This window comes from Pecten maximus, chromosome 4 (assembly GCF_902652985.1).
Source record: "Pecten maximus chromosome 4, xPecMax1.1, whole genome shotgun sequence".
NCBI classification, from domain to species: Eukaryota; Metazoa; Mollusca; class Bivalvia; order Pectinida; family Pectinidae; genus Pecten; species Pecten maximus.
In genome coordinates this window covers 49,885,913-49,909,672 of record NC_047018.1, presented here as the reverse complement: position 1 = coordinate 49,909,672, position 23,760 = coordinate 49,885,913, and the positions used below count along the sequence as shown (strand labels likewise).

The 23,760-nt window shown below is 36.1% G+C and overlaps 1 protein-coding gene across 1 annotated transcript in view; it reads left to right on the top strand.

Moving 5' to 3' along the window:
* Positions 1–680: 680 nt before the first annotated feature.
* Positions 681–23,760, top strand: part of LOC117326354 (grainyhead-like protein 2 homolog) — a 68,462-nt gene continuing 45,382 nt past the window's right edge. The window contains exon 1 of the mRNA XM_033883064.1: positions 681–809. Within this exon, the coding sequence (XP_033738955.1) occupies positions 757–809 (53 nt within the window). The 5' untranslated portion in view covers positions 681–756. The remainder of the gene's footprint in view (positions 810–23,760) is intronic.

The following is a 23,760-nucleotide window of genomic DNA, read 5'->3' as shown; positions in this document are numbered from 1 at the left end:
TATGATCAATATTTTCGCTCCTGTGATGCTATTTTTACCGAAGTAATTTATCAGCTATCGTTGTGAAATTTGAATCTCCATTTATATTCGGTTTACTTATTGCCGTAAATAAAATATTTAAAATTCACTTACATCCATTATTTCATAAATCATATTCCCCATTCGTGCCCCTGTCCGCGCCTCTCGGTTCTTCTAAAGCATGTTCACTCATGCGTGAAGCTCCATTGGAGGCTCCAATGCACCTAGATCTATACCTTACACTACAGGTGAGCGCATACACCGCCTTTCATAGCCTTGTTGACAACAGGTATACATTATAATCCAAGCTAGAATGAATATTAAAAATGGCTGTAGTTTTAGAAAGGTAGTGTGACCCGTCTGAGAGTATATCTTCTAAGACTGACCGGGTATACGGACTGACCAACTCATTTGTCCAGTGAAAGATCGTCCCTGTATACCGTGCCCAGTCGCCCTAGCAAGTTCAAGCCCATTACGCCTTACAAAAGACTATTTTTACCTGTGGGACGATTCGTACTCAAAGGGTTGTGTGCCACTGGTATTTACCTGCATGCTACTGTGGGTCGACAGTCGGGTTATCGTTGTTTTCCCTGACAGTCTCGGAACACATGGTGCTGACACGATGGATTTTACCATGGTAATGTCTGTATTGGAGTAGCGGATGGACTCCTAAACAGGTTTTGTGATTAGCTGATTTACAAGAGAACTTGAAATACTAGTTTTCCAGGGTTTGACACAATGAACGGGAAATCAAGCGCAGCCAGAGAGACCACGAAACGTAGGACAACCAGGTAAGTCGGTACAGCAATGATCATTATTAACAATTAATATATGTTCAATAGTTCGAGACTCGGACCGAAAGGAAGAATTCCACCACCATATGACGTCATGGATATATATTTCAGTGATTTTGTATGTGATTGTGGCGTGTACAGATCCATAATACTTGTAACACGAAATATGTTGTGTATCGATTACACGTAGTGATTGGAAATCGAAGGAGAGAATTCGTCGTCTATTCTACACGTGCTAACCGCCGGTGACATTGTCATCTTTCTGACAATATACGATTTCCCACCGGAACTTATTTAAAACGGTGTAACATTATATTCGACCTACCGCCAGGACGTTTTTGTATTACATTGGTATTGGTTAAAGAACTTGATTGGTATGTAAATGATCTTATAGAAATATTGATCACACCTTACATTTAAATAGCATGCAAACAATTCGATCATCCAATACATGATCGAACATGAGGAGTATATTTAGACATAAGTATATGAGTTTATAATTTTATATATATATATAAACATGACATGCACGTGCATTGTGTTAGAAAAAATAGGCACCAATGTCTAACATGTGACGTATATAACCAAATATTAAACCCACGCATGGTGTGAACTATTTCTAAAAAAAAATAATCACAAAGTGTCGTGGTTATGTTCAAGGTCCATACATACATACATATATGTATATACCACGTGTATTTGTTAGTAATTTGGTAACTTAACTCGTTGCTATTTAAACCGCCATTGTCACTTAGGCGTTCAAAACCGTCACGGGTCACTTCCAGAGGATGAAATAACCGTAACCATAGCTACAAGTACAACTAATCCGATTAACCCCTGAATTACCATTGCGCAAACACGATATGATGTATATTTTTTGTCCGGATGGGGAGGTTGAGAAGAAAATGAGATGATTACTCAAAGGTTAAGATGTAATAATTACATTTTTTTTAATTGACGATTTTTTGAAGTTTTCGAATGCTTGCGATCTAGTTATATTTTACAATCCTGGGCTGATGTTACATTGGTGAAGTGATTGCTACCATGAATAAGAGGGTAGGACATTAAATTGGAACCCCTTAAAAGTATTTTTGTTGTCGAAAATGCCTCGTGAAAAAGACAGGCTTGCCGAATAATGTCAAAATAATGTTGTAGGGGTTATTTCAGATGTTGAAATCTTGTCCATGACATCAGGAGTTAGAACCATGCCTGCCTTTACATAGGGTTTCACATGTATACCCTCTAAACACGACGTGGGGGGGGGGGGGGGGGGTACAAGGGGGAGGGGTACAAAACTCCAAACTGTTTTCCAATACACCGGGGTTCAAACGTGTCCCCTAACTGGAACTCTTTACTTCAAATACGACTTTTAAGTATTGAGTAATACTAGAAATACTAGCCGGTGGGGAGAAATAAGAAATAAGAATTTGAAGTATTGAGTAATACTAGAAATACTAGCCGATTGAGCCTATAGGTAACATTGTACGGAATCAGCATCTGAATCCGCGATTTGGCGGAAACTAAGTGGGCTTGTCACAACAGGTAGATGCTATTGTTTTATCGTGACAAACAGAGTGGATCATCTCTCCACCCAGATCGATACCGAAGCTTGATTAAATATTAATTGCAATATTGATCTAAAATAATGGCCAATTATATTCCATAAATACTCAACTGCTAATGGACTTACGCGAAGCACGTGCAGGCCAAAGATGACCTACTTCTGAGAACCTTTTTTTTCCCATATATTTAGTTTTTATTTCATCCAAATGCAAAACAAGCATATAGGGAACAGGACAATATTACCATCAATACTAATGAGATGTACAAGACATGTTGTAACTGCATTGTGTTATCAATATACACTGTAAACTCACCAGTTTCAACTTATTGAATTATAAGACAAAACCGTGACGTCATACATAGTAACGATACGTCATAACGGATGACTACGCATGTATGTAATATCACTTTTTGTCTTGGTGAAAACAGACTATGATTTGTGGAGTTATATAAATCTGGGGTTGAAATTTGCTTCTTTTATATAGGCGTTCAGTGTTCAAGAATTTACATTTTCTGCAACCATTGTACACTTATGCAAATGTCAGATTATAATTTAATGACAGGTTTGAATAATTCAGCACAGTCAAGTTATGAATTATGTGTAAGGAAGTTGAGTCAGAATCATATAGAAAATACAACAGCCATTTTTGTTTCTAAAAATGTCTGTATTGAACAATTTATGCTAAAATACGTTTCTCAAATCAACATGTTTAGACAATTGTGAGAGGGAAATACGGGTTATGTTATAAACTGTAGAATCATCAGAGGTTAAAAAAATACATTACTATGTGTCTAAATTCATGTCAATATAACAAAATGCAGATTTTGTATGTCAAGAATGTAGTGTTCTCAGCATACAGCTTGCATGCCTGGTAAACTCTATAAGTAAGTCTATGTCATTAATAGGATTTTTATTGAAAAATAATGAATAAAAATGTTAAATAAATTAAATCAAATTTAGTTTTTCAGTGAATAGATTTCTTTGGTATAGAACATGCTTTATGGAAATAAAAAATGATACAAGCTGGTGTCTTGTGTCGTCTGCCTTTGTCCAGGTAACATGTCCTTAATCATACAGGTGAGACGTTTTTCAACACTTGTTGATTACAGGTGACGTGTGTATTGGGGCTATGTAAATTGGAGTATGACGACTGATGTTTTATGCATTAAGTGATTGAAGATGGATTGAGGCTTTTTTGTTTCGCGAGACACTCATACCTGATGTAATCTCGTAAAAACTGTCTAAATAATCCATTCTCCAACCACGAGGACGAGGGGGGGGGGGGGGGGGGGTGATCGACTGTTAGTACAAAGGGTCATTATAAATGGATAAACGAAAAATGCTTTTGTTCAAAGTTGAATAATTCTTAATTATTAAATAACTGTTGCATGTTGTCTAGTCATACAGACTCTAGAGTATATATATATATACATGTCAATCTCGGTTTACCTGTGCGTCACCATTTGTAACAAAGTAGTGTCATATACATCTCAATACATTAATGGGTCAACCATGATTGCCAATTTTTTAAACACACATATACATATAATTATGTCAGCGGTGGATAAATCAGGACCTTTATCCTATCATTTATAACCAAGTGAATACATATTTGCCGTGTTATAATTAGAAATGCCGACGGTCCGTCATTTTGCAAAATCATGTTATCTTAAACCTTGACCTTCAACGATGTACCATGCGTGTCAGGTAGAACTCTTAGCCTAACATAAGATCCGTGTTCTCAACTTTCAACATCCTAAGGGTGCATTAACATAATGATAAAGCCAGAGAACGTAACATAAAGAAATTTAATATCTGTTGATAATGTATGTACATAGTATATATAAAAAAAAAAATTAAAAAACAACAACAACAAATTATTGTGATGAATGCTACTACATTTTGTTCCTATCATGACCAAGTTCTTATTTCATTTCAGCAAATTTTAATATTGTTTATAAAACAATCGGATTGGACAACCTTGTCTTTGGTTAAAACACAATAAGCCCTGTATACGATCTTCCCCGCTTAGGATATTCTCATTTCATTCTTGTCAAATAAATTTTAAAATCTATCACGGCAACTTCAAAATATATCGTATCGTAAATGATCTTATATGAAGCATATTTTTTTATGTGAGTTTCTTGAAAGGTTATTGTCTAGAACTGATAAAGGAAACTTTAGACATTTAATCATTAAGTTGATAATTCACCTTTGAATGTTCAGCCGCGGTAGCTTGGTTCTGTGCTAATTTAAGCGTTTAATTGTGTGTTTTCTTTCAGTTGACAAGTATCTGTGAAAAATTGTGAAACATTTATCTTTTAAAATCTATATTCCATCTGTATTAGGCACTAAACTGAATTTAATTGTTTTCCCAGGTAATTATAAATCAGGCTTTATAAAATATTGACAATGACAATTTGTTTCCGATAAAAATAAACAATTGTTCAGCCTGTCTAACTTTCATCTGTGATCTGCAGTTTTCTGTGTTTAGCAAAAAGGGTATCCTGTCGTTTTCAAAATTAATTTCATAAAGCTGTCATTAAACTTTTATAAGCTGGGAAAACCAGCCTTAAAAATCTGTGACATCATTTATGTAATTCTAATAGGCATCAAAGCAGAAACTTTGTAATTTTCAAATATTATTACGTACCAAAATATACAACAATGGGTGTTTGTAACAATGATATACAATGAAATATCACAATGGTATTTTTAATGTCATACATTGTAATACCACAATGGATATTCTAAAAATGTAATATATTGTAATACCACAATGGGTATTTGTAACAATGTCATACATTGTAATACCACAATGGGTATTTGTAACAATGTCATACATTGTAATACCACAATGGATATTCTAAAAATGTAATATATTGTAATACCACAATGGGTATTTGTAACAATGTCATACATTGTAATACCACAATGGGTATTTGTAACAATGTCATACATTGTAATACCACAATAAGATATTCTAAAAATGTAATATATTGTAATACCACAATGGGTATTTGTAACAATGTCATACATTGTAATACCACAATAGGATATTCTAAAAATGCAATATATTGTAATACCACAATGGGTATTTGTAATAATGTCATACATTGAAATACCGCAATGTGTATTTTTAACAATGACGTACATTGTAATACATTTGCATAGTGAAAGATATAAACATCTATTTTATAGCAAATGCTGAAGGTAAAAGCGCGATCTAAGAATCGAACCCGGGTCTTATAGGCGGCAACCAAAACGTCTTCCGAACACCCCCATACAACAACAAAAATGCTATATATTAAACGTTTTCTGCACATTTTCTAATTTCAAAATATTGATTTGAATCCTAACGCATGTGCTGTAAATATATATATAATAGATACATTTCTTACACATGTTTTGTATACTGTTGTTTGTGACGAGCTGGTTAATGTTGTCCTATGCTGTCACTCGACTCTAATTGACATATGTACCTACATCAAATATACATGTATACCTTATTGAATTTGACAAGATAAGTGGCAACAGGTTTTCTCTGACCAGCCATCGTCGCCCTATGTCGGCACAATCACCCAATCTCCTATCGACTTATCTCCCCTGGGGGTTACATGATATTTTGTACCTGGAGGTGGCGCTGCTGACAGTTCCTTTTAAGATACTGTTAGCAGCCGACGGGCATATTTCTAATCAATGTTTGTCAATACAAATAGAGCGATTTTATGTAACAGTTTCCTGTCTAAGATGCTATTTCGGCAACTTTAGATATACTTATATGAATCTATAAATAACTCATTCTCGGCGGGTAGTATATTATCGTCTTAGGAGGATTATAATATAATGTACAATGTATCGACAAATTGGTTTCTGATTCAATGTTTCATGAATCATAAACATATTAAAATTGAATGTATATGTTAAGATTAACTTTCAAACCACAGACTTAGATTGTGATCCAATGCCGCGGATTAAGATTGAAGCATTATAATCAACGCACATTCCTTCAAAATTCCGCTGTTATGGTTGAAGTTTTAGTCAAAATTTATATATACATTTTATATTTTTTTAATTATATTGTAATTAATAAAGTACAAATGATGTAATTTTGTATTTATCCGCCTTTATAATCTGAAGTATGAATGCTAGTTTTTTTTTATTGTTTGCCTTTAAGTTACATTTTAATCTAGAATTATAAATGACATTCAAAATTTAATTAATTTGAAGTGAAATGTAATTGTTATCATTTGAAGGCGTATGGCTGTTTTTATCTGATTACGGTTCTATATATATTGTATTAAGGATATATATAGTCATCCCGATATACTTCGGTGATTTTAGAAAATATTTCAATAAACAGTTAGAAATATTTGTAATCGCCCAATGAATGGCCGAACTTCGCTCATCCGTGTCATGCTCCGTCGTATTTAAAGCTGACCGTGTCAGGGTGGACAAATCAGGCCGTCATTGTGTCCGTGCTGGTCATCTGACCTGGCTCCTGTACCCTAGACAGGAGAAAGTGGCCATTACAACACGTCTATAAACATCCCGTAAAGATATACATAGGATCTTATAATCGGGTATCCCTCGTGAATGGAGACAGAGATGTCCCGCAGGGCATGGATTCCACGGTAATTGTATAGGTTGAAACGATGTCGACTGGGGGTCTCCGAAAGGAGCGTATCACAAAGATTGGATTTTTGAATTAATCTCAACGAATTGGAATACTTAAATTATTTTTGACATACTTGTGAAACACCTTTTATGTATTTAATGGCTCTTCAAGGCTTTCTTTCTCTAATACCAAACGTTACTAATCTGCTGACCAATGAATGAGCGGGGTCTTCGCTTCAAGGTCAAGGCGACATGTTTGTACTGATTGACTGCCCGAGTTGTTTATCTTTAATTTTCTCGGACAACGGTCTCCATGTTACGAATACTTAACTAAGACCGGTGTTGTAGAGTTATACTAATTCAACATGTGTCAGGGTTGGATAATTATTGTGGAATTCAAAAAGGCCAATGCAAGTCTTACACGGCGATATTTTGATAGCATTGTACAACTCTTACAAATGCTTCCGAAAGTACATTATTCGTTGGCGGACATGTTTACAGAAATTTCAGAAAAATGCCCTTTTCAGAAGTTTCATTTCGAATGAAAATTATTTAACAGTCTACCAACACAATGGCATACACCAATCTCAAAGATCAAACACAATAGCGTAAATGGCCACACATGTATAGTTGTCCTAAATCATTACAATGTCATACAGGACAACCCGGCCATCTTAAATGTTCATCAACACGATATGGTGGTAAAGGACTACAGAGTAGTCACAACTGTCAATCATCATTACAATGTCATACAGGACCACACGGTAGTCTTAACGGTCCGTCATCAGAGTATTGTCATACAGGGCCACACGGTAGTCTTAAATGTCCATCAAAGTAATGTGATACAGGACCACACGGTAGTCTTAAATGTCCATCAAAGTAATGTCATACAGGACCACACGGTAGTCTTATACGGTCCGTCATCAGAGTATTGTCATACAGCACCACACGGTAGTCTTAACGGTCCATCAAAATAATGTCATACAGGGCCACACGGTAGTCTTAAATGTCCATCAAAGTAATGTCATACATGACCACACGGTAGTCTTATACGGTCCATCAACACAATAATGTCATACAGGGCCACACGGTAGTCTTATACGGTCCATCAACACAATATGGTCATACAGGACCACACAGTAGTCTTAAATGACCATCAACACAATATGGTCATACTTGACCACACGGTAGTCTGAAATGTCAATCAACACGATATTGTCGTACATGACCAGGCGACAGTCTTAACGGTCCATCAACACAATATGGTCATACAGGGCCACACGGTAGTCTTAATGGTCCATCAACACCATATGGTCATACAGGGCCACACGACAGTCTTAAAGGTCCATCATTACAAAAAGGTCATACGTCACAACACAGCAATCTTAAAGATTGAAATAAATGTCATAAGGAACATACGGCGGTCTTAATAACCATCCAACACCATGTCACACGCAATTCAACATAATAAAAATCTTAACAGCGGAACAGTCAGGAAAAGTATAAAGAACCAAGATAAGAATTTTGAAATGTCTGGGCGATGTAAATAAATGTTATAATTCCCCAATACATGAAAATGCATTTTATTGTTTACAGTCGGAAGAATATATTATTTGTGCTACATGAACAAAACTATACAAGTTTGGTAATTGTGAGTTTCTAATAAGCTGATCTACTTCCAGTTTTCATCGTGGGTTTCCACACAGACACCAACCTTAATATTCCCTCGAATTAAAATTACAGAAAAGAATTTAAATAGAAAAATAACTTTATGTAAAGTGGCTGTGTTAAGTTTGTAATACAGTTTTATTTTTGTATTTAGTCTGCCGACTGTCTGGACGTGTATTTATTATAATTTATTAAGAGGCCTTGTCACTTTAAATCGTATTATATGATGTGAAGTGCTGCATATTAATATTACGTTGTATATTGTGTTAAAAACATATCTGATGTACATGTATATATATATTTACACAGGGACCTGACACACATTTCAATCCCCAATTTCCGTGAAAATTCTTTTTTTCTAATTCACACATCAAAGATTTGAATTTTTTTGAAGATTTTTTTTATTCAACTCTGGCGCACTCAGGCGCACTCTTGTGCGCAATAAGAGGTCCTACATTTGCAAGGTACTTTAAACATGACGCAATAGAGTTTGTGCCTTATAAATGTTGTCATGCCCCTGTGTCACTGAGTGTAATCTGTAATGTATGGACACTAGAGACTATCACTGTGTGTAATCTGTAATGTATGGACACTAGAGACTGTCACTGTGTGTAATGTATGGACACTAGAGACGGTCACTGTGTGTAATGTATGGACACTAGAGACTGTCACTGTGTGTAATGTATGGACACTAGAGACTGTCACTGTGTGTAATCTGTAATGTATGGACACTAGAGACTGTCACTGTGTGTTATGTGTAATGTATGGACACTAGAGACTGTCACTGTGTGTAATGTATGGACACTAGAGACTGTCACTGTGTGTAATCTGTAATGTATGGACACTAGAGACTGTCACTGTGTGTTATGTGTAATGTATGGACACTAGAGACTGTCACTGTGTGTTATGTATGGACACTAGAGACTGTCACTGTGTGTAATGTATGGACACTAGAGACTGTCACTGTGTGTAATGTGTAATGTATGGACACTAGAGACTGTCACTGTGTGTAATGTATGGACACTAGAGACTGTCACTGTGTGTAATGTATGGACACTAGAGACTGTCACTGTGTGTAATGTGTAATGTATGGACACTAGAGACTGTCACTGTGTGTAATCTGTAAGGGACACTAGAGACTGTCACTGTGTGTAATGTATGGACACTAGAGACTGTTCACTGTGTGTAACTGTATTGGACACTAGAGACTGTCACTGTGTGTAATGTATGGACACTAGAGACTGTCACTGTGTGTAATGTATGGACACTAGAGACTGTCACTGTGTGTAATGTATGGACACTAGAGACTGTCACTGTGTGTAATGTATGGACACTAGAGACTGTCACTGTGTGTAATGTATGGACACTAGAGACTGTCACTGTGTGTAATGTATGGACCCTAGAGATCTGTCACTGTGTGTAATGTGTCATGTATGGACACTAGAGACTGCACTGTGTTAATGTATGGACACTAGAGACTGTTCACTGTGTTGTAATGTATGGACACTAGAGACTGTCACTGTGTGTAATGTATGGACACTAGAGACTGTCACTGTGTGTAATGTATGGACACTAGAGACTGTCACTGTGTGTAATGTGTAATGTATGGACACTAGAGACTGTCACTGTGTGTAATGTATGGACACTAGAGACTGTCACTGTGTGTAATGTATGGACACTAGAGACTGTCACTGTGTGTAATGTATGGACACTAGAGACTGTCACTGTGTGTAATGTATGGACACTAGAGACTGTCACTGTGTGTAATGTGTATGGACACTAGAGACTAGTCACTGTGTGTAATGTATGGACACTAGAGACTGTCACTGTGTGTAATGTATGGACACTAGAGACTGTCACTGTGTGTAATGTATGGACACTAGAGACTGTCACTGTGTGTAATGTATGGACACTAGAGACTGTCACTGTGTGTAATGTATGGACACTAGAGACTATGTCACTGTGTGTAATGTATGGACACTAGAGACTGTCACTGTGTGTAATGTATGGACACTAGAGACTGTCACTGTGTGTAATGTATAATGTATGGACACTAGAGACTGTCACTGTGTGTAATGTATGGACACTAGAGACTGTCACTGTGTGTAATGTATGGACACTAGAGACTGTCACTGTGTGTAATGTATGGACACTAGAGACTATCACTGTGTGTAATGTATGGACACTAGAGACTGTCACTGTGTGTAATCTGTAATGTATGGACACTAGAGACTGTCACTGTGTGTAATGTATGGACACTAGAGACTGTCACTGTGTAATCTGTAATGTATGGACACTAGAGACTCACTGTGTGTAATGTATGGACACTAGAGACTGTCACTGTGTGTAATGTATGGACACTAGAGACTGTCACTGTGTGTAATGTATGGACACTAGAGACTGTCACTGTGTGTAATCTGTAATGTATGGACACTAGAGACTCACTGTGTGTAATGTATGGACACTAGAGACTGTCACTGTGTGTAATGTATGGACACTAGAGACTGTCACTGTGTGTAATGTGTAATGTATGGACACTAGAGACTCACTGTGTGTAATGTATGGACACTAGAGACTGTCACTGTGTGTAATCTGTAATGTATGGACACTAGAGACTGTCACTGTGTGTAATGTATGGACACTAGAGACTGTCACTGTGTGTAATGTGTAATGTATGGACACTAGAGACTGTCACTGTGTGTAATGTGTAATGTATGGACACTAGAGACTGTCACTGTGTGTAATGTGTAATGTATGGACACTAGAGACTATCACTGTGTGTAATGTATGGACACTAGAGACTGTCACTGTGTGTAATGTGTAATGTATGGACACTAGAGACTATCACTGTGTGTAATGTATGGACACTAGAGACTGTCACTGTGTGTTATGTATGGACACTAGAGACTGTCACTGTGTGTAATGTATGGACACTAGAGACTGTCACTGTGTGTAATCTGTAATGTATGGACACTAGAGACTGTCACTGTGTGTAATGTATGGACACTAGAGACTGTCACTGTGTGTTAACTATATATGTATGTTGGCCGTGTGTAGTCAACATACAATTGTAGCTTCGAATAGGCATTCTTTAACATTTGATTTTTCATTTTATTGTATGCAAATCTCGGTTCATTGTCCCATAAAATTCAAAGATATTTATTTGATACGACTGTATTGTTATGTACCATTAAATACAGCCTTGCATGATTACTGAAGTCTGCGACGTGCAACACAAAGAAATCATTGCATTTTTACACGATTTGACCAGACATCACAATTCTACATACACAGACCGATAATATTAACCCACGTAACAAATCCGCTTCTCCTAGATCAAAATAAGGTTTTGTTGAACACAAAGTGTTATTTATAGAGGTACGATGTAAATTACCATAGCCTTGAGACGTCGGTAGATTTAGCAGATGATTTTTTTTTTTATTTCATTTCACTATAAAACAAATTTTAAATTTTATCGGGTTTTTTTCAATATGTAAAGATGTGTTAACGAGAGAAGTGAAATCCACTTGTAATGCAACCAAAAAGCGATATCGTTTTAAGGATGATAAACATATTTTTATATATTTTACCGTCCTACATAAGATTCAAATCTAGAGTCTGGAAATTGCAGCAGAATAAAAGAAATGTTCACGCACATTAGTGGTATCGCTTAAACATCTATATACGGTGTTAACATCCGTGATTTACATTTCCAGCGTCCAATCCGTTCACGGTGAATGCACATAATGTACACAATTGTTAATGCACCCGAGTTATATAAAAGTGGCTGGTTCCTCATAAAATGAATTATAAACATGCTCGGAACAGAACGTCAGGCGCTACTGTGAAGTATGAAGTTTTTCTGTCTGACCTCCGGTGATTTTGTTGGTTTCTGGACCAGTTCTTTTTGTTTTTATATGTGTATTTGGTAGATAAATAGCAGCACTATAAAAAAAATTGTTGAAGTCTTGTAAAAGATCTTCGAAGTGCTACTGGCATTTTTTTTGGAACTAGAGACTATTTTTGATTTGCCCTCGCGTTCTGCTATGCCAGAAGCTGAGTTACAACAGAAATATATTGAAATCAGGAAACTAGAATATTTGATTTAACTCCTCTGCATTGATGATTGACGATAGGTATTATTTAAGTTTTCTTTAAGAAGATATAAGCATCTTGTCACTATTAATAAGGAAATGGCAAAATGTAAAAAACAACAACATTTTAGTAAATTTGTGGTGAACGGGAGGCAAAATGGTTGAACAGACGGCGATTGGTAAACCTCTTAATGCTTCGTAGCGCGGGGTCATAAAAACGTAATAGAATAAAAACAGCTGGTTGCTTACTTAATCATTATTTTGCACACAAGGAAATATACGCGACAAATACTTTCTACTTAATCACTTCCTGCAGGGCTGAATTTAGGTAATGCCATGCCATAGGCCATAAATGATGAAGCCCCCCCCCCCCCCCCCCCCCCCCCTTGAATCTGACTCTGACATCTGACGTATTGTCCTACATGTAGCTCCCTCGTTACAGTCTCGAGCTTCTTGAAATTTAATGTCTTTGTAAAATAATCTAGATGTGATCCTTTTTTCTATTTTGCATCTATATGATATATAGAACTGGTTATCACATCATTTTGAGACCAGGCTAGAGTGTCAATTTGGCTCCCTCGGCCCAGTTTGAAGCCATATCACGTGGTGGGTGTCCATTGTGAAGCTCAGTGTCCACCACTCCCTGAACTGACCGTGAACCTGCCAGTCACCCTATATAAGCCATAAACCGACCAAATGTGTGAAAAGCAACTTTGACGGAAACAATGAGCCATGCCGATATTAGCTGGCTACCCAGAGGCAAACTTTGTCCCCATGATAAGTTAAGACTCGGAGTTTTCGGTAAACGGTGTACTTTAGGCCATATCCACCCCGGGTGGTTGCCGACATCTCACCGGTACCCACGGCCGCTAATGAGCAATTCAAGCCGCTATTCGATTAAATTTGCTCTGGAGATTACTGTTGACAGAAAAGCTTGGGAACGGACTGACCTCAGTCTGCTTTGCTCTCCAAATTATTGACACTTATTTCAAGATTCTATGTCTCTATTGACACGCCGAATAAACGCTTTATAATTATACACCATTTGAATATGACGCGGACACCCAATGGCCGTTAAGTTTGCTCAGCGCAGATCTGTAGTAAATTTACTTACCACAGCCGTAAGCCTAAGTCGTATACCCATGGGAAAACGTAGGCGAAAGAGTTTTTACAGGATGTTCATAATTGGTAGAGACTGGAGTAAAAGTAATTTGAACGCCATATAATAGAGGTTTAATATGAAACTAAGTTTAGACCAGTAGCTACCGTGTGTGCCCAGGACTAGGTCAGCTGTGGTCGGGGTAGTAGTTGTAGTAATGGTAGTAGTTAATGGCGTACCCCGTGATAATGAAAATGGTTGCGCAACAACGCTTGTATTTGAATCATAATCATATTAAATGCTGAGGTGATTGCATTTCGTATCCCGATAACAATGTCGCCATTGCACGTTTACGCTTGTTTTGCGAATACCGGCATTCCATACTGAATTAGTCTTTTGTAATGCACGCATTGTTCTGCTATGCGTTTATAGGGCGAGTAACGAAAATGAAATTCACGTTTATATACAATGCCATATGTGTGTATGTGTATCTGGGATAAGTGATCGTGGCAAGAATCACAAGTACCAGAACTTTCCTTCAAAATTTTCCTTGACCAATTAAGTCAGAAGATATAAAAACTAACATTTTGTGAGAAGTCCATTACAAAGCTGTCTACGAATGTAAATGAGTCCTAAAACTTTTAATCGTGTCTCAAAATATGGCGAGGGACTGATGAGGATAATTGTATAATGAACATATATTTAATTTGTTTTATTTGAAAAAAAAAACACTTCTAAGACTCCTTTTAGAAAATCTCATATGAAACATTCCCGTTCCTAATTTTGAGGTCAATATTGGGGAATTGCATATTGCCGATATAAATCCATTAAACTTGATCAACTAGGACATTGTGACATTTGACTGTTGTTGTAAATAAAAGTTTCATAGTGTCTTGTTTGTTGTAAATTCTAGTTTAAAATGAACATTTTAACATCTTTAAAGTTCTAACTCATAAGTTAACTGGATGATCTAAATAACATGGGACGTGAATGAATATAAATAAGTTTAATTTAAAGGAGAATTGGACGGTTTTTATATTTTAGTTTGTAAATAGGAACTCGACACTTCAGGTCATTCCAGTCAATTGAGTTTTGTACACCGTTTCAAAATTCACCCGTTGAAACCCAAATTTTCTCTCGGTATGATATTTCACGATATAGTCTCGTGCTGTCACGATAGTTACAGAACAAGGCGTTATCTATGCAAGTCTGTAGGTCTAAGATTAACAAATAGATACGACTTGTTAATCTTAACCTCGTAAATTTTGTCGTGGCATTACAAAACACGGGATATATATCATTAAGATGTTTTAAATGTGTTGCTCTACTATAGCAATTGTTGAGCATTTTTTGCACACTGAGCGTAGATGTTAAATCTTTTTCCTGGATAATATGTGAGATGGCCGAGTGGTTAATGTGTCCTGACACTTTATCATTAGCCGTCCACCTCTGGGTTGCGAGTTCGAAACCCACGTCAGGCAGTTGCCAGGTACTGACCGTAGGCCGGTGGTTTTTCTCCGGGTACTCCGGCTTTCCTCCACCTCCAAAACCTGGCACGTCCTTAAATGACCCTGGCTGTTAACAGGACGTTAAACAAAACTAACCAGACCAAAATTGTGAGATATATTTCAACAGTTAACTATGAAAGGGCTGGAAGATATTCCTCCTGGTAAACATGTCCTGTTTATTATCATTGATCTTAATTCAAATTGCACGCATAAATAAATTGTAATAAGATCAAGTCTGCAGTCAAAATCTATTCGTTCTCTTGACAAAGTTCCAAATATTCTTTCCTCTTTTTTTTTTTTTTTTTCCTCTTTTTTTTTTTTTTTTTGTTGTGTCCACTCTCCTCCCAACATTTTTTGTTGGTTTGACACTGGTACCTCTGCTGTTCAGAAAGCTAACTCTCTACCTCATTTCATCATAAAGTCATTTCTCTCTTGTTCCACTAGGAGATATGTTGTCGTGTACACGTTTTTGTGTGAGACAGTTTCGCGTGACCTGCTCACTTGTCACAAGTGAGTAAACATGCCGACAGACATCAATGAAGCTTTAGTCTCATCTATAATGCAGACTCCATTAAAGGTACCGATTGTTCTCGCTATAAATCTGTTATGGCCCGCACTTCCTGGAGGCCGTCGTTGTGATTGGTTGGTAATCAATATTTTCCTTCCGGAAGTGGCGTAGTAAGCTATTATATTGTTCTATGGATTTGATAGTGTGGACGATTTTTACGATCAATATGCACCTTTGTCGCCATTTCCCTAATAATGCTTTCGGATTTTATAATGTTTAATATTATTGACCGTAGATATTGCAGTTCAAGAATCCGTGTCTGATACCCCGTCCCGCGGCATTCAACAGCAATTTCATGGTAGCGAAAACGCTCTCTATGTTTAATAATCAAAATGCATATAAATGTACATTAATTATCGAAATCTGTGTGTCGACTCCATCCGCTGTGGTACGATACAGACCAATGATACAAGCAAGCCGATGGAATGTAACCACAATTCTCAGCATTTAGTCAACAAAACCAGAAAATCATATCTTTGCTATACCACAGTAAATATGATCGATAATACTTTTAAAGCACTTAGCATACCTGACTATGATAATATTTGTATTGGTGTAGCTTCTTTGTAAATATATTGGAATCCTTTATTGATTTTTATGACAATTGTTTATTTTTATTTTTTTTTTGGTAAATAACAAAGCATCTGTATAAGACCTATATCGACCATTGGACATGGCTGGCGAGATAAAACCATGATGTGAAAAAAACGAACGGTCTACTCTGAGTAAGAAGTTTTCGTTGTCTTCATTCAGATTTTCTGGGAGTAAATATTTGGTATGAATTTGCTAAAATGCCTACGTAAACATTTCGATTTGCTGGACATTCTCGACAATGCTGTACTTATCCACAAAGTACTTTCTCAAACAAGTTCTATGGTAAATTTATCTTTAAGCTACACAAGTGTTCTTTCTGAAGGAGGGTTTTTTCTCATTCATTCAAACACATAAATACTCCAGACATATTGCGCTATATTCACATCTCACACACCACAAACAATGTACCGAGACTCCTTCTGTAGCTTGGACTGCTATATCAACTCTCTAGAAATCTCAGATTTTCATATGGTTTGGGATAGGATGATGTTGATTTTATCTTCGCCTGATTGAAACTATTTCTTTAGTTAAGAAATAGTATACAATTATTGACTGGGACTGAGGACAACAGCGATTTTGTTAGCACCTAAGATCATGTCTATTGCCTAACGCGAAGTTTGTGTAGGGAATTTTAGACACTAATATAAAAATTCAAATATATTTCATGTCTTGACGTTTCGGTAATGCTTTCAATTGCTAATATTGCTTATACTACTATTCATTGCTTGATAGCATGGACATGCGCAAAAAATGAAAATGTATCACGTGTCATATTTATGTTCATTTGTCGTGAAAGATACTTTTATTTTTTGGCAAATATGACATGTTTTTGGTGGTTCTAAGTACATTGTATTGAATTGTCATCTTAATGTTTAAACAAGTATTTCTGGCAACTAATTATGTACAAATGCACACCCAAAGGAACATTCATCATATACAAAAAAATGTTGTGTATAAGAACACCGATACATCTTATTGGAGAATATAAAAGTACAAGGCATAGAAAGATTCGTTTTGAGAGGTAGCTTTGCGTGATTCAGGTGAAGGATTTTTACCTGACAAGGTGATGATCTTGGAATAAAATCGGTAGTGTGCGTCAGTGGGGTATCCTAGATATCTGATAAGATTAACTGACAAGTGCTTTTGTTTTGGTGTCTGTGTTTACAAAAATATTGTCACATATATACTTTTTCGGATGCATCTGGGGGCGTTTTAAGTATACTGGTTAAAAATCATCACCGGGATTGCTTTGTACTGTATTATATTACATATAGGAGGACAATTGACGTTTCTAATTAGTAAGCTTTGTGAACAGGTTGATATGAGTTTTAAACATAATGGCATTTTTTTAAAGATGTTTCGTCATCGAAGTTTTTGCTTGCATCAACAAGATTTTGTGATTACGCGGGCACACATTAACAGCCAGTTACAACACATGACATCCATTACTCCGGTCAAAGAAGGTTAGGTAGGTCGTCAGCCGGCGTGTACCAACAGACACCGGGAAAGTAAACTCGACAATCAGTTTAAAATTGATGAGGGTGGCTTGTCACCTAAGTAATGCAATACTTTTTTTCTTTTGAGAGTAAATTGATTTACATAACTCGAGAGGTGCCCTTTAAAGACTATTTTATTCTTTATTTAAATGTGGATCAAGGTTACATGGCTTCCTGCCACGATGTGAATTCTTGAAGGGTGTTTTTGTGAGATTGGTATCGCTCGCGCCGGCACTGAGTACGTCTCAAACAATTTCAAAGACAATTAGAACAGGGCGTGCTCGATTTAAACGCCCACCCGTTTATATATAATACAGCAGAAGGCTTATATTTTGAAGTTCATTTTTGAAAGACACCTTTGAACATGAGATTGTTTGAGTAAGGAAGGACCTTTGTCTTGTTCAAATAAACTCTGTCAAAATTCATCGAGATTCTACCTTTCGCTTACCTAGAACTGGCATGACTTTAAATATATCATTTTTTATTCACCAGCGAAATCAATTTTATGCATAACCTCTTTTTCAATAGTATCTTAACTGTGTGACCAAGCTTTGGAACGATCGTGATGATGATGATATTTTGTTAAGAATATAGAACATGTTATGAACGAAGATCTAGATTTACGTTTTTTTCTTTTTCTACATGGATTGGCAGATGTAGCCTTAATATTTGTAGAAAGTGTGTAACTTCTATTGATGTTCACAGGTGTTTAAAGCAGCGTTTAAATGCGTATAAAACTGGAAAAACTCGATCGAGCGCAAGTGTATAATGACTGACACTCTGTCGAATAGTGAGGTAGTGTTAGAAGAGAGTTGTCGATGTAGTGGCGAGATTCTGGACATGGGTGATTTCTATATGTTGGCTAGTGAATTACATATACCGAAATATGATCTCGAGATGGAGCTTCAGACCGTCATGAGCAGCCTGTGGGGCCTCACGTAGGTATTCCATGGTGTAACCCATTACATTTATCCTATTTTGTGTGATGTACAAGGACATATCAAACATGTGATATTTTTGTCAATTGTACACGGACATATCAAACACGTGATATTTTGTCAGTTGTACAAGGACAAATCAAGCATGTGGTATTTTGTCAGTTGTACATTGACACATCAAACATGATATTTTGTCAGTTGCACAAGGACATATCAAACGTGATATTTTGTCTGATGAACAAAAAGATATCAAGCATGTGGTATTTTGTCAGTTGTACATTGACATATCAAACGTGATATTTTGTCTGATGAACAAAAAGATATCAAGCATGTGGTATTTTGTCAGTTGTACATTGACACATCAAACATGATATTTTGTCAGTTGCACAAGGACATATCAAACGTGATATTTTGTCTGATGAACAAAAACATATCAAGCATGTGGTATTTTGTCAGTTGTACATTGACACATCAAACATGATATTTTGTCAGTTGCACAAGGACATATCAAACGTGATATTTTGTCTGATGAACAAAACATCAAACATGTGGTATTTCGTCAGTTGTGCAAGGACATATCGAACTTGTGGTATTTTGTCGGTTGTACAAATATATTTTGTCAGTTGTACAAGGACATATCGCACATGATGAACTAAGGTTATAATAGTACATTGTACAATCTATCCACTGTCCGAATGGGTAAGGCATATCTATATTAGATATATCAAGTGGTTTTAAAAACTTTCCTCTTCAATACATTGAATGTACTTTTGCAATCTTGACCTACTTAAAGTTACGAACTCTCACCCTAAATTTCATTTCGTGAGAGCACCTGGGTCGCCTTTGTACCGTTCCGTTTGTTTGGGTATTGTCTGGTCTCGTGTTGTGTTTTGGGGCGTTCACACAGTTCGTTTAGTCTCTTGGGGCGTTATTGGTCTGTTCGACAGATCTCCAAGTATGTATTTTAGATGTTTATTTATATTTCTTGTTGTGATTTTGTGAACCATTCCAACTAATAAGTGATCATTAATACCGCCCTCGATATTTCATGTCTTTATTCATTAGATATCGTTCAAGAGTTTCTGCTTTTGCCTATACTTTGATTTTCTGAAAATATATTATGTATAAATATTTCTTTAAGTATTTTTTCATTATTTCGGATATTTTAAACCACTCATAGAAACACAATTCACTTACCAACACAGACACAATATACACACTCGATTGACACGTTGTAGCCATCAAGTACTGTTCAACTCTCTTTCATGTATGATTGCATTTCCAAATACTTCCTCTGAAACCAACATTGAATTTGAAAATCTTTTGATCAAAGAAATTCTGAAATACACTCAGCATTTTTCACATGTAATAGGGATACGTTGCAGTGCCGTTTTAAGCTACCAACGGTGTGTTTGCGAATAAATCTGTCATATAAAGCCAAAAAAAACCTGATGGAATATATTAAACATCTTGTCGATAAAACTATTGTATCTACGTGCCTTGTCGTTATGGTTTCTATGTGTAACTTTATTCATTGCGGTCTCATATGTACTCAGACTAGGTATAACCAAACATTAAACGACAGGTTGGAATTCAAATTTGGTTTATTATCTATAGTCTTTTTATTGCCTTAATGATTTTTCCAGACTCCTCTTGTATATTGAATTCCTCTATGCCAATACCTTCAATGCAGGTGTGCCATGTCCGCCCACCTTCACTCAATTAATGCCCGAGACCAATCATCATAAGTATCGTCATTTTAAATTGATATACACGGTGTATTATACAACATGCTTTCTCATGTACCTTGTTATTCAACAACATATGTCCTCGCCTACTAATAGAAGCTTCCATTTGGTATCGACAATACACAGGGAGTGACGTTCACGTTGACAGAGAAATCTTTATGCGACAAGTTCAATATTGGCGAATCTATATCAACTGTTCTAAAAATATTAGATATGCTACGTCAAAATAAAACAAAGAATACCGACATGATACTGAAACTATAACTACAACTTAAAATCGATAAGATGTTGGCAAAATATAAGCAGAAATATAGGCATGCACAGAGCACATTGAATAACTACTAAAGAATACAACCGGGTGGTCATCATTGATGACATCCACCATATAAGTAGGTCAAATCCGTGTTAAGTTATATTCTCAAAATAATAAACTAGGGGGTGGGGGGTGACTACGGAATTACTCAGCATATCAATAAGCAACCGAATCGATAAATGAAAATTTGGTAGATACAAATATGGTGAATTCCACCATTTTGTTTTATCAATAGAATGAAACATTAAGTTGAAATATGATACAATGCTTCCATACAACTCCCCAAGGTTGTATTTTTATTGATATCCACATGCATACGATTTCACATAAAACTTAAGCGTTTTTTATATTGTACAATTTATGTTGTTTAAGTCTTGTGTATCCAGTGACAAGTCACAATAAAATGTGGATTTTAGTCTGTAATTACTTTCGGCATGCCTACACATCCCAGTGTCTAGACTTTAACGGGTGCACAGTAAGTAGTACACGTCTCGAACGGTGAGCTGTACATTGTTAAGAACCACCCCAAAATAATTACATAAAATGACTACTGTATTCATAGCCTCGTGCTCTTGGATAAAATATAAAAAGATCTTCAAGACCGCACCCCGACACATTTACGGTTTAGATTAAATATTGCATTTTACACAAAAGGTCAAATACATGATACAATTTATAGCAGTTTTCGCAGATAAATTATCAATAACTCGGTGCCCCCCATCTTGCCTGTAACACCCACTGTATTTTCTTTTCCCGGCAGCCTCGTTTTCGCAATAATCTTCTATTTCATGTGAGGTTTTAGTAATTCATTACTTAATTCTTTTTGGGGGGTTTACAGATTTTACACAGATTCTTCTTCTTGGAAGTTTAGATTTTGTTTAGAATATGTATACATGTAACGTATGACACGTGACACTATGCTGGCCTCCATTTTCTGACTGAACAAAACGGCTGCTATTTGCTGGCGTCTGATTGGTAGAAGTTTAAATGTTGACCAATTTTAATCAAGTTTGGTGTTTAGATGTATTATGACTTTTGGGGAAATATTTCAGCTTCTATTTGCTCTTGACCACTTTGGTAGTTTGGGTGACTTGTGTAACTGATCCCGTTAAGACTACAGCGTGTCAAATTCGTTAGATATTTAGAGGCACTCATTAATTTCGTTTAATATCAAGTGCATTAGAAGCAGTGGTGGAATTTGCTCACATGTGCTTGAAATGTGCTGGAATTCTCATAAAAAATTCTTTTTATATTCCTTAAAAATGAAATATTCATGACAAGAAAATTATGAAATAAAGTTACATGTCTTTAATTTGATGAAAGCAAAACAAATCTATTTCTTCTTTCAGATTCTGGGATTTAAGTCAAATCAAAGATATAAGTAAAAAACAATTAATGGTAATGTTTTTTGTTATTTTAATCACATTGAAGATGAAAGTGATCCAAATTCCAAAAAAGACAGTAAAATGCAACTGTAGAATTGAGAAAAGGTGCTCGTAAGGTGCTTTGAATTTGGCACGATAAATCTGTACTGTACAAACCATGTTTTAACATGTTAAGAATTGCTGAGATAGATTAGGGCCTTACATTAAATTTTCATATGTACAAAAAATATATGACTTGGCTTTGAAATAAATCTCCCTGTTTTGACATGATAACAAAATAAATTTTAAGTCATGCAATAGTTCATTCACCTACTATGAGTTCAGAGTTTACTTGTGGGTCTCTGTGATTATTACGGGATAATGGAATACTACATGGAATGTCAACCCTAAATAGGCTACCCATTCAAATAACGAAAACCGATTGTCCAACTTTCGTATCATTACAATATGGACGCCTGATTATGCAGTTCCATTATTGCAACACGTCATAATCTCAGTGGGTCAATATGGCTCAAAGACATATTGTAAGGAACAGGTGAAAACGTCTCACAGGGAGCCTTGATTAGCAAACCAGGTGATCGCATTCACTGTGTGACACATGGTTTAAACGAACGACAAAAAGATGAAGAAGTACAATCTGACATGACTTTCTCTCGAAAGATGTTTTACCATAATCGGTCATGTCCCACCCGATTTAGTTGAGTTTTGTACACGGCTAACCTCAGTAGATTACATAAGCTTATGGCGTCGAGGTGATACAAAATTGCTTGTTGATGTGTCACATGAAAATCTTATCCCGTGGATGAATGACTATCTAAAGCCCAATCGGCTTTATGGGTTGTTTTCATTTAAACTCCACAGGTTATATCTGTGTGTAACACATTACGTGCGGGACTCCTCTACTTAAAGTTTTGTGACGCTTCTGTCACTTGTTTTAAGATTTATTCTGAAGATCTGGAATGGTTTTGGTACAGCTTTGCTGTGTTTCTGTTCTACATGGCATCTTAAGGACATATCTCCCCAGTATCTTAAACGGATGCCAAAAACAAAAGTCTTCATTACAAAATAATATTCATTATATATAGTATTTAGATAAATGCTTGTTTCTAAGTGAATTTGCATTAAAATGCTAAGTTTTCATCCGTTTAGGCTGTCAAAGACAAAATGAATCTGTTATATAAAAACAAGTTTTCATTAAATCGTTTTCATCAATTCATTGTTTTCATTAAATCATTGTTTTTTTTGTTTTTGTTTTAAAAATCATATTTTCCTTTATACCCTAACTGTAGTTTAAACATTTGGCCTGTTGTCCGGCTTGGTCGATCTCCATTTCCAGTTGCTACAATGCAATCGTCA